The sequence below is a fragment of the Malurus melanocephalus genome, unplaced genomic scaffold (genome assembly GCF_030028575.1).
Source record: "Malurus melanocephalus ecotype Western Australia unplaced genomic scaffold, MMel_1.1 scaffold_5, whole genome shotgun sequence".
NCBI lineage: Eukaryota > Metazoa > Chordata > Aves > Passeriformes > Maluridae > Malurus > Malurus melanocephalus.
In genome coordinates, this window is record NW_026623237.1 from 2,766,055 (window position 1) to 2,779,215 (window position 13,161).

The 13,161-nt window shown below is 36.8% G+C and overlaps 1 protein-coding gene across 1 annotated transcript in view; it reads right to left on the reverse strand.

Annotated features, from left to right (window-relative positions):
* Nucleotides 1–13,161, reverse strand: part of PDE10A (phosphodiesterase 10A) — a 166,435-nt gene that overhangs the window by 38,335 nt on the left and 114,939 nt on the right. Inside the window, exons 6-7 of the mRNA XM_057370497.1 lie at nucleotides 2,762–2,902; nucleotides 221–376 (exon numbers count right to left, since the gene is read on the reverse strand). Coding sequence (XP_057226480.1) covers nucleotides 221–376; nucleotides 2,762–2,902 — 297 coding nt within the window. The remainder of the gene's footprint in view (nucleotides 1–220; nucleotides 377–2,761; nucleotides 2,903–13,161) is intronic.

Consider the following 13,161-nt stretch of genomic DNA (forward strand, 5'->3'; position numbering starts at 1 on the left):
ACAAGGTGAAATTCTTGATGTGTCCCTGTGCTTGTATAGTTTACCTCCTCTTTGAAAATACAAATCACTACCTATTTTTTTTAGTAGGAACAAAAATCAAGCATGAAAAAAGTATAAACTCATGAGAAGAGTGACACAAGGAAGTTTGGAGGGGGGGGAGGGATGGGGGTGAAGTCCTGACCATTGTGGGGAAGTGGGCAAAGGCTGCCCATGAGCTCACCTCTTGGTGACTGTGGTGAAAGGCTTCCTTGCCCCAGTGACGGTAAAGCTCCAGGATTCCAATCAGGTCACCAATCGCTGTGACAATTGGCAAACACAGAACAGATTGGATACGGGTCCCTGATTCCAGTCCAGTACCTTTGGGAAATCGCTCATCCTAGAAAATGCAAACATAATCTGAYAAAATGTAAWATCTGATGAAACATTAACAGGAAARACATACTGACATTTTCCTCCCCCTCCAGTCTGACCAAACCTGCAGGAAAATTACAAAATTCAATAAAACTCATCTTTCAGCATAACTTACACTTAATACTTAACAGTATTAAGACATCTACTAAAAGAATACAATTCAAAAGTCCCAGCATTAATTCAGGTATACAGATAACCTTATTGACATAAAGTCAGAATTAGGTGTGGTATTACACCCAGCTTCGGGTTTGTTTATAGAATACTTTTTTCTCTAATCTCACAGGCAGCAAAAAGAGCACTTCATTGCTAATGCCAGTCCAGATTAAAGAGAAATCCAAACAGAAAACACTACCTCCCCATACTTTTCCCTCAAAAAAACCCTGAAGCATTTGTAGTCATGAAGTGGACTGCCTGGATGTCAGTATTACCAAACAGACAACAGTTCTTGCAAGAGAACAAAAATTGAAACCTGAAGCTAAGACTTCAGGCTATAGAGTTATAATCCTCAACCAACTCTCGAGGAAGAAAGCATGTTCCTAAAAAATAACACATTACAGTACGCATCTTCTTCCTTTGCTTATGCATCCTGAATAAACTGGTGCAAAAGTTACAGCAATAAATGTTAAAGTAATCCTACCAGCCACTATAAAAGGCCCARATACATAAATTTCAATCCTCATAGGGAATGTTAAAGGCTTCACAACTTCACTTCCCCATGTAGGAAAACTCACACAGACGTGAGAAAGCACCTGGATGTTGCCTTTAGTAAGGCAGTCACCACCCAGTGTGAAGGGTGCAAGACCCACTCGGTTGCACATCAGTCCTTCAGTTTTTGATTCGTACCAGATGTTCCCTGCAGGCTGTGCTTAGGCAAGACAGACATTCCTCCAAGGCTGATCCGAATCTCTCATTTCTCAAAGGAAACAACAAGTAATCTCTACCTTAATTATTAAGATGACAATCAATTTGAAGAAATGACAGACAAAAGAGAGTGGGAAGCACTTTGAAACACGAGCCTTCTGCTTTCTCTTTTTAATTCTGTCCTCCCACAAAAAAGGGCTGGCAAGCCTGCCTGCAMGCGCTTCCCTTTTGCTGTTGAGAGGCTCCTAAACCCACATGAAGGCAAACCATCTCACCAAAATGAATCCTGATGTTTGGKCAATGAATCACTGATACTAAACGAACAAAAAAGTGCAAATCCTCTCCTCACTAACCCCATGATTTTCTTATGAATGTGAAATCAAAACACAGAGCTCTTGTATATAGGGATGTCATGATATTAATTGGACATTACCAGCAGCAATTTAAACCCCATATTTAACTGAAAAAAACAAACCAACATATAAAATCTCAATAGTCCAGAGGGTGTAGAAAGCACTGGCTATTACTACAGGGAAAGCAGCTTCTGCCTTTTAATTTTGTGGCTCTGTTTAAGTGTACTCACATTAGGCATCTGGTATTTTRTTTATAGACCAGGTGTGCCCAATTAAGGTCATACATTTTTAACAAATAATTTCAAAAATAGAGACAGTAATGTCTAATTTTGGTCCCAGTATCCAAACATTGTTATTCTGGACAGAACTTGAAAAGATAGGAAACACTGAAGACAGACAAGAATGTAAACTTCCTTGGTGTTCTCATAACCAAGTAATCATAAAGTGCTCGCATAAAGTACAATTTAAATATCAATTTCATACAATTGCATAGATGCAACTACAGGATGAATTTTTTTWWAAAAAATTAGAAGGACACATTCCAAGAATTATCAGAATATCACCTTAGGAATTTCTGACTCCTGTTAGAAAAAAGGGCCTGAATTCTGATATCAGTTATATTAGTGTACTTTCATCTAGATCTACTGATACTATAAGTATTCTAGCTTTGTATTAGAGTATGCAGAGATAAAAATCCTTCCTAATAACCAGAATTCTGACTGAAATTTTTGTCACAGTGARCCCTGCATTACTGTACTAAAATTAGATCAAAATTGATTGACTTTATGAAARCCTTCTTGTTTGGGACTAATATTTCAAGATCAAGAAGACAGGAGTTTTGACTGGTTGTTTTCTCCAAGTGACTATGGTTCCATTAGGTTCTTTATCTGACAACCAAAAAACAGTTAAAATAACCTAAACCCAAAGTGAAAAAATCCCAAACCTCTAAAATTAGAAATAAATGAAATATTCTGAAATTATTCCATCAGCTTATACAAACTCAAAATAATTTTCTTGCTATCAAGACAGATATCAATTTTATCATTAAAGGTTCATCTCAATAAATATTTCAGCATCAAAACATTCATTCTAAGAACATGCTGTAATCATCTCATAACAAACAGAAAGCTTTTTACCCCCAGAATATCTTCTACTAACAACGTTTTTCTGGATCTGGCTACGTAAGCAGATACTGTGGTGCCATGTGCAATGGGCCCTGCAGGAATGAGTCGTGGGTGTCCCTCTTTAGCTCCTGGTGGTGTAAATACACACAGACTCTAGTTAGAAGGAAAAAAAAGAGAAAGAAAAAAAAAATGCAATTAGAAAGCATTATTACTTTTGCAGTTACTCTGCAACCTATGTAGAATAAAGTAAATAATGTAGAGAAACAGCTTTTGTCAATGAAAAGTAGTTAAAATAAACATCACTTAATTCTTCTCAAATCTTAGAAAATCCCACTGTAAAGTTACCATTCAGATGGTGGATAACTCCTGGACAACTGCCATGGGTAACAGTGGATGACTAACATCAGTTACTCTTTGTTGGGGTAGGATTGCATTTACTTTGAACACACAACACAGAGCATAAAAAATTCACAGAATAAAACTTTACCTTGTGAGAGAAAGGTTGTTTTTAGTTTTTTTTTAATCTAGGGTGCACTCATTTATTTCAATAGAAAATACTCCAAGAGATATTTAAATTTCTTGTTCATATAATACCACAGATAGATAACAATGCCACACCACAATGTATAACTAACATTCCTGTTAAGAATGGCCACAGGTTGTGCTGCTGATTAATTTTACTCTCAGAATTTGCTTTCCTTAGGSCTGCCATGAAACAGGGGCAGTTTTCTAGCATGGATTATTAAAGGTAAAATTTGCATGTGAAAATTCAGCCTCTACTGTCAGCTGTAGAAAATGAAGTGATGATATGAGTTGCATCCTCTTATAATGATCCTTTCTCTACAAACATGCACAGGACACTGTAAAACATACTAAACAATTAAAAAAAAAAAAAAAAANAAGGAGGTGCAATACAATGCACCATATGAAGGCACTCCTGCAAGGATGAATGTACTTTAGCTGTAATGGATTAACAGCATTTGGAAGGAGAAAGTTGGGACTTTAGGCTGAGGAGGAAACAAATGGTCAATAAAAGGTATGAAATTCATAGCCAAAACGAGATTGAAGTCTATCCAAGAAGAATCAGTAGTCCAGGTGCTAGGGTAACTTAGTAAATTCAAAAGAAAAATGCTCAAGATTCTGACAAAACCAGTAACTGAATACTTGTCTTGTTCTTAAGCAGAAAGTCAGTCTCAAAAATTCAGCAAGACACGAAAGTGAGTTTTCCATCTAGTAATTCATTTGCTAATATTGTTGTACAGATGAAAATTAAACTGTCATAAAAGMGAAGGTAGAGCTGCCACAAACTATTTTAGCACTGACAAGTGATTTCTTCAGGTGGAAGGAAAGATGTTTCTCCCATGGACTAGCCCTGCTGAATATGCACAGTATTTTCTCCATTTTGATGTCTTGCATTATAGTACAAGTGCATGAAATAAAGGAATTTTCGGTTTATTCTTATTCTAARCCTCAACCTTATTCTTGAAACACATTTATTCTCACACCTTCTCTGAAGTGTGGCCTTTAGAAGTAAGAGACACTTGAAAAGTCAGAATGTTTATTTTCCACATGAATTACATCCATGTAATTAAAAAAATAAGCAAAAAACCAACAAAAAAACAACATCCAAAGATTTAAAAAACATTGAATCAATACTTGGAATCTGTCAGAACAAGCCTACTCAATCTACCAGAAAAAAGTGGCGCTTATTCTTCCTTTCTTATAATTAATGAAGATACATATAATTTTTAAATGAAAATTTAGTTTCACAGTTACTTGCCTTCATAAGCATCAGTTCATGTTTTTACATGCACTTCAATAGAGTGCAAAAATGAACATTTTACATAACAGCCAAGAAAAGCACATCAGGATCTAAAATAAAAGTACATTATTCTAATAAAACTGAAGAAATCACATATCATTTTTTAATTAAATCAGTGTTCTGGTATAAAATWTTTTTTAAAAAATAAAAAGGTAGTAAAATATATACAGCATAGAAACACTGAAATACATATCCTTACAGAATTCTGATCTGCTATACTACACGCTTAAGATTTCCTATGTTAAAAGTATCTTATAATAGGAACAATAACACTATAGTGTGTATGGTTTTTATTGCAGACCACTGAAAAATGTCGAGATACAACACAATGTTTAAAGTCTGATTGATGTGGTCCAAGTAGTGGAACGAATCAGAATCAACAGGACATTCAAGACTGAAGTCGATTTTGCCAAAGATTGACACCACTTTTATTCACACCATTCTCCTTATAGTTTAAGACTTATCTGATTCTTTTTGCCAAGGTAGCAACGTATGACAATTAGCAAACTAACTGTGCTATTTTAATCACGTGTATAAAATGTGCTTTTCCACAATTGTCTCCTGGGTCATGCACAGCACTAAACACCAAATACTGCACAAGTCTTTCTCTTCTCAGAAAGAGCTTCTCAAAACAAGAAAAACAGGAAGAAAACCAAACAGCCACTTGCAGCAGAAAACAAAGAGGTCACTTCTTCCACACATGCATGCATTCCTTCAGAAAACACCTTCACTAAACCTTCAGTGGCCAAAAACCAATGTTGAATACCATGAAGTATTGCCCGCAAAGGCTGTTTTCACCAGCACAGTATTTYCTGTGTCCTTGTGTACCATTTTGCCCAATAAACCCTCTGCTGCTAACACCATGAAGTAGTGCTGTGAATAATCTTCCCTAAGTTTGTGAACCTTATTTTACTTCCAGCTTCTCCAAAAAGAGTTTTGCAGAAGCAATTCCATTCTGTTTCTAAGGGAAGCTGCAAACCCATGGCTAAGAGGTCAGTGATCAAAAAACCCTTTGAACTAGCCAACAATCCTAAAGTTGCCAGTATTCCTTCAGACTGTACAGGTAGAAAAGGATGACTGTGTAGAACAACTGATCATCTGATCCTGACCACRCAGACTATTAAAAAGAAAGGCAATTTTTCTCATCACCATATACAAGCAGTAATTAGTCAAAAAGCTTCTACCATCCCACACTGACTTTTATACACACACCTAATAAAATGTCAGGAGTGTTGGTACATTCCGTATTTCGTTAATTTAACTCTGAATGAGTTTAAAATGTTTATTGCCAATTAAGGATGTAGAAATGTCTTGAGTAGAGGCCATCAATGGCAAGGTCAGCCAAACAAAACACAGTAAACTGTGCTTTGCTCTACTATGGCATCTTACTGAAATAATCTCTGAGGCACCCCACAGACACAGCTTTATGGGAATTTCTAAAATTATCACTGAGTTTGATAAACTACCAAAAGAGCAAATACTGGCTTCGAGAGAGAATCCTTTGGAAGCTTTCAAATAACAATATTCTTTCAACAAGTTCCATATGATGACAGACTTCTTCCTTCAAATGTAGCAGGCAGGGGAACACCAAAGTTTGACACCAGGAACCTCCTGTACCTTGTTGAAACCCTAGAGCACATGAGGTGCTTCCTTTCTTTCCATCTGTGACAGGACAGATTGTTCTGGTTGGGCCTAAAATCTTCAAAATTATTCCTCCCCTCCTAGTTTAATCACTTAATTCACTTTATCAAAGTCCACAGCCAAAAAAACTCCTATTACTTTTGATGGATGTTACAGTGTGGTTTGGAGCCCACTAATGACCTATCATAAACACATAGAGCAAGTTCTTAAAAAAAACAAACTGAAGCAAAACAGAAAGTCCAAAATAAATTAGGACCTTAACAAATGTTCAAACACTGGTGAACACAGATAAATGTTAAAAGATCCAACTTATCATCTTGGTGGCATTAGGCTAATGGCTGGACTCCGTGATCTCAGAGTTTTTTCCAACTTAAAGTATTTTAACTCATGTTTCTTAGTCACTCTAGGTATAGAAAATATATTGTAGTCTGTAATATCTTTTTACAATACAGATGTATTAACAAGCCTGACAGTCTACAGGAAGGCAGAATACTGTATCCTGTAATTGTTTATTGAGGGATATCAATATGAAAGCATCATCAATTCACAGATAAACCCACCAACTTGGCTTTCAGATCCATTAAAAGATCAGTATATAGTCAATAAGCCATAATACCGTGGGTTTTGGTGCTCTTTCCTTGGTAAAATTATTAAGTAATTCATCTTGAACGTCTTATTATGGCTTTAAAAACCTTCTTTACTCCTCATATCTAACAGCTAAGAGCATGTGCCTGAAGAATTACTCATGTTCATCTTGTCACGCTGTCATAACTTGGCCCCATTGTTGGTTTTTCAAGTGAAAACCTAATGCTTGACAGAGAAAGCAGATTAAAATCCCAATATAAGAAAACATGAGGAGTAGCAGCAATTCTTATAACACAATAGCATCAGCAACTCCTGGCAGATATTGTTACAGCATCAAGAAAGTACCTGCAGTTTTCAGGGATTTCTTGGCTCTTCTGATGAAGAGGACAACTACAGGTATAACTGATGCTATTTTTCTAGTCACTGCTAGTATGCAGTTTGCTGGAATCCAGCACAACACCAAATCCTATCTCACAAAAACTAGAAACCATTCAACCAGCTATATAAAGTTCGCCAGGGCTGTATTTAAACTGCAAACATGAATTCCTCATCATCATCATTTCACAAACTGTTATTTCTTCTTTTTGTGCAACTACTTATAACTAATCAAATGACAATCATAAACCCATCTTCCTAAAATTTCCTTGCAAAAAAAAAAAAAAAGAAGTCTGGATAAGAACCAGGTCTAATGATTAACATGAGGGTTAAAGTACACATGTGACAAGCATTCCACTAACAAACTGTTTTGGTGGTATGGGTAACTTATCTTGATTTAGTTTCTTCCACAGCACAAATTGCTGATAAAAATGGTCCTAAAAATGCTTCATGGAAAGCCACGTAATATTCAACTGACATTAAATGAAGGCCTTCATACTAAAACATTGTTATGTGATTTGATGCTTGGGGATAAGAAAAAATTAAAGAGAAAGGAAATTGATCAAGCTGATATTAAGAGAGTTTAATGGCTTTTGCTGTTCACATCTGTTTCTGTTCAGTAACAGCAATAGATTTTTACTCTTGGTAAGGGAAAACCTAAATGTAAGACCACACAACCTAATGATAAAATTATCTGCAGATCGTTACAAAGGCTGTGCCCTAAGGCTGGGTTTTTTTGCAGGAATAAAGCTCATCCTGATAGACAAAGTTGACCAAGAAAAACAAACATAATTAATTTGGAAAGTATTCACAGCCAAAACTCTTGGATTTGTAAACTGCCTTAGTTCAAGTAGTAGCCCAATACCACCATGCTAAAATCTTAAAGAGCTCTGGGTAGTTATGTCCTGGGTTTAAGCACAAAGGCAGCAGTCTGACTGCATGAAGAACATGGGGATGAAAGAAGAAAAAAACACCAGCAACTACGACCATTGTTTACAAAAACCTATTTCTTTTGCATTAACTCACAATTAATCTCACTTGACAGGAGATTTGCATTTTTAACCCACACAGTATGTACCAATGTTGGATACTCATGAAATTACGATGATGCACTTAGATTCAGTGTAAAAATACTAGCTGTTGGATTTGGTTTGTTTTTTTGGTTTTGGGTGGGTTTTTTTTGTTGTTGTTCTCGTCCTTCTGAACGGTATCAATTTTTAACTGCACTTAACTCCTGGAAACTTTCCAGCTGATTTACACAACTGAAAAACACCACAAGAGTCATATCAGTTCATTGACACAGAAATCCAAGTTGACATACATCTCTACCACCCCTTCCATTTAAGGCATGCTCAGCTAAGCATTTCTCTGGAAGAAATTGGGCCAAACAGGTCTCAACCACTCCTCCAGGGATGAGCATCCTTGAGCTTTCACAAGCAACAGACTGTCATGCTTCATTAAAGACACAGCATGAGGAAGTTTTCCCCATGCCCATTCAAGCACATTGCTTCTTGCCCTACACACCACAGGTATTGGAGAGGATTCCCTTCCTCTCTGCCTCATCCAGGCATATCTTCACCTCTCAACTTTCTTTCCTTTAGACTAAGCAAAACCACTAATTTTGTTTCCTGACCATTCTCTCTGTTCTCTTCCTAACTCATTTCAGCTCCTCAAATTTTACTTTTTTTCTTTAAGTGCAGTGCTTAAAGCAACCATATTATTCTATCTCAGGCCTTAGGAGTGGAGACAGAAATAGGAAAAATACAGTAAGGCTAGAGTTCTGTTTTTTGCTATATTCATAAGTGCATTTTTTACATAGCAATAATATTGCTGACTCATTTTTACCATCAAATTCACTGAAAACCCTAGAATTTTTCTCAGAGTCATCAACTGCCCTACACAGAGAATCTGTGGAAAGCCCAGCATTTTTCCTAGCTGAATCTTTGTCTGGTTTCTTTTGACCATTTTCCAAAGACCATTTTGAAATCTAATCCATTCTGACAAATATATCTGCAGTCCTATATTCTTTCTTCACTCATGCATTAGTGAATATACTGAGCAAAACCAGATACCTGGATACATCTCTGCATATTAATGCAAAACAACCTCTCATTCTGATTTTGAACCACAACCGACCAGTTTCTGCCTAATTTTCCAGCAATTTCCGCATTCTACCTGTAGCATATATTGATGCACACACAGACTGGGGAAATGAGACACTGGGGAGCAGTGCCATGCAGGGACYTAGGAGTCCTGSTCAATGGCAAGTTGGACATGAGCCAGCAGTGCCCTGGCAGCCAGGAGGGAAAACCCTGTCCTGGGGGRCATCAGGCACAGCATCACCAGCTGGGCAAGGGAGGGGATTGTCCTGCTCTGCTCTGACCTTGGGCAGCCTCACCTCGAGTGCTGGGGGCAGCTTTGGGTGCCACAATGTAAAACAGATTTAAATCTGTAAGTGAGCATCCAAAGAAGGGCCATGAGGATGGTGAAGGGCCTTGAGGGGAAATCCCATGAGGCACAGGTGAGATCACTTGGTCTGTTCAGCCTGGAGGAGACGGAGGAGAGATCTCACTGCAGTCACAATGAGGGGAAGAGGAGCAGCAGGCATTGATCTCCTCTGTGGTCACCAGTGACAGCACCCGAGGGAATGGCCTGAAGTTGTGTCGGGGAGGTTTAGGTTGGATATTAGGAAATAATTCTTCCCCCAAAGGGTGGTTGGGCACTGGAACAGGTTCCCCAGAGAAGCGGTCACAGCATCAGCCTGGCAGAGTTCACGAAGTATTTGGACAATACATCAGGCACACAATGTGACTCTAGGTGTGTCCTCTGCAGTGCCAGGAAATGGACTTTGATGATCCTGATGTGTCTCTATTCTATGATACTTTATTCATCGTGACCATATTCCACAAGTCCATTTACCTGAATATTAACAAAGACCAAAATTTCCCTAAAATAGATTTTGACATTTATTTATTGTTTTTTTTATTTCTTTCAGCTTGATAATTTGTTGACTCAAAGTTAAACTCAGACACTGTAACTCAAGAATAGCTTTTGCTCCCTGCTGAGTATCACTATTTTCTGGCAAGTAAGAAAGCAACAGATTTCTTCCATTTTACATATAAAAAATGCATGATGTTAGAACTGATTCAAGGATAAAGACAAAAGTTTTGTGAATTGACCTGCAGCTAGAAAGGTTTCACCTGGACACACGTTTAAAAGAGTCAAATTTCAGAGAGATGTACACATTCAAAAACCGGGACAATTAGCAAGCAGTAAATGTTTTTTCCTGGCATCTCAATCATCCAAATCACCCACCTTATAAATTCACTAGGTGGCACTGCATGCACATCAAGCCGCAACAACGTCTGTATGACCACAAATTCTAGAATGGCTTAATAAATACACCCTGAAGCACAGAGTATGTGCACATTTTTGTGGCCTCACATAATTACTTCTCACAATAAAGCTATTGGAAAGTTCTGTCTGAAGCGAGAATAATCTGTTTGTCAACACAATTTGCGATTTCAGGAACTAAGTAACACAAGACCAAGTAAAAGCTACTTTAAGTGTATGCCTGTTAAATTCAAAGACATACATCTTTACGTAGGAATCACAATGCAATCATGAGGCAAATTACTCATACAAGTAAAAACTATAAACAAGAAGTATCTGAAGGATCAGTTAATGTATTAATACATTAGGAACTCTGTAGCTGTGATCAGTATTTTAGAAATATTGCCCTGTAAAGATGTCAGCTTATGGGCTTAAATCCATGCCCAGCTAAAATGATACTTAGGAATTGATTTACACGCACACAGTATCCAATATGACGATTTCAGTAAATCCTTTAAATCATGTTTGAAGATGATACTTAATTAAGGTCATAACAGGAGAGTTATGAACTGTATATTCATCCCCATAAGAAATAAAACAGAACATTGAGATAAAGTCAAGTCCTTTGCTTCATTCCTGTTTGATTTGGAATTGTTTCTGCTCTCTGGCATATAGTATTTGTAAAAGGGCTGCTATGTACCTTAAGAAAAAATAATTTTATTTGCATAACTACGCTAACCCACGGACAAAGATAATTCCTTAGATATGAATAAAGTTCAAAAACCAGAGGCAGTATGGGCACAGATCTGTTCAGATCACAACCCTGATGAGGAAGATCTGCTGTTCTTAGCACCTGAGTACTTTGCAATGCAGTCTACCATACGTATAGCACAGGCAGAACCAGATCCTGATATAATGGGAAACTTTACAGGAAAAGGAGTTGGGCATGTGAGGGGTGCTTACCTGCTAGAGGGCAATAATTTGAAAAACAGAATTATATCACCAAAATACTCTTAGCAAGGAGTGCTCTGAGTGCTAGTGTTTCCAAGCAATTTGAACAACCAGAAGGATCCCAAAATAACTGAACTGGCCACACTCATTCTGGCACCAATTCTGAGTCACACTTGCACAAAGAATGCCCTGTAATCTGCAATTGATGTGGTATCTTCCATTTCAAGCAAATTTACTCAAGTAAAGGTCCTGAAAGCACTCAGCCTGAACTGTCAGCCTGAAGTTACCCAGTCCTTATGCTGTTTTCTAACTCAAATAGCATGTAAATTTCAATATAGAGAAGGACAATAAAGCCATAAAGAAACTTTTCGTATGGACAGATATTTTTACAAACTTACTTTCGTGCTGTTAAACTCCAAGGGTTGTTTTTTTTTTTTCTAAAGCAATGTCCTCCTTTAAAAGCCTGTATCATCTATGTTTTGCAAGAAGAAAGGCACTGGCTAATCTAGAGGTTTTCTTCAAACTACATGAATTTTCTTTCAATTCTAATATAATTCTCACGTAAAGAAAATTCTGTCTATATTAAAAATTGCACCAAAGAATGGTTTACTACGCATTCTTAGTTATCCATGAGAAAAACAATTTACAATAAATTGGTAATTTTCTCAATATTATGAAATAATAGCACACATAGTAATCATTTGCTGGTTTTCATTTTGTAAAAATTAAGCATTTTTGTAAAAGGAAATTATTTTATATCCTAATTAGAAACTCCCTAATTAATCTAGGATAAAGCTAGGTAAGGATATCTCATATTGCAAAAATGTTGCTGTGATAGATTAACACAAGTTAAAATTCTCAAATTCGGATTAATTTAAACAAGCAAAAGTATACCTATACATATTTACAGCAGAAGCTGAAATTAAGTAGATTTAGTGCTTTTGCTTCAGTTTTATCCTAAGTTCCCTCACGGAAGTTAGAATGCACATCACTAAATATTAGAAAACCACTTGAGAGAAAGCAGTTATCCACTTGTTAATAGGACGCCTCCATTCTTACCCAATCCCCTCCCAAAACTTAATTCTTAGAAAGATGTACAAAGACACACTCCTAGTTGGATAACGAGCAATTGATGTATATTTTCCAAGCTAACAAACAAAAAGCCCAATGCTAAATTTGGGGGAAGGGAGGAGGGGAAGGATTTTGCTGAGTTTGCAAAATTCAAATCACAAATCAAGCATCAAAAGATTAAGCCACTAAAAAGACAATACCATTCTTCAACACATGGCCATATAAGGTCAGCAACTCCTTTGTCCAGGTTAATCACAGGGTTTAAAAAAACAATTTGACATTTTAGCTTAAAGAATTAGCTCATTCCAGTTTTTGCTGTGCAGAATCTTTTTGTTCCCATTTTAGAAAGACATTTAATAACATAAATAAAACCATATTGCCAGTATTTGTTGGGCAATGGCTAATGTCACTTGGATACATCCTTTAACTTAAATATTCAAAAGACAACAGCTATCCAAATTAATTTCCAATGATAATTTCTTATAAGAAGCAAGCTAATGCATTACCATTTAGTTACAAGACTACAAACATGAGTTTGGCCCAAAGCCCACTAATGTGAATGGAAAATCTCACACTAACTTCAAAGGACTTGGGATCAGTCCCTATAATAACTACATGAAAAACATTCCATTTT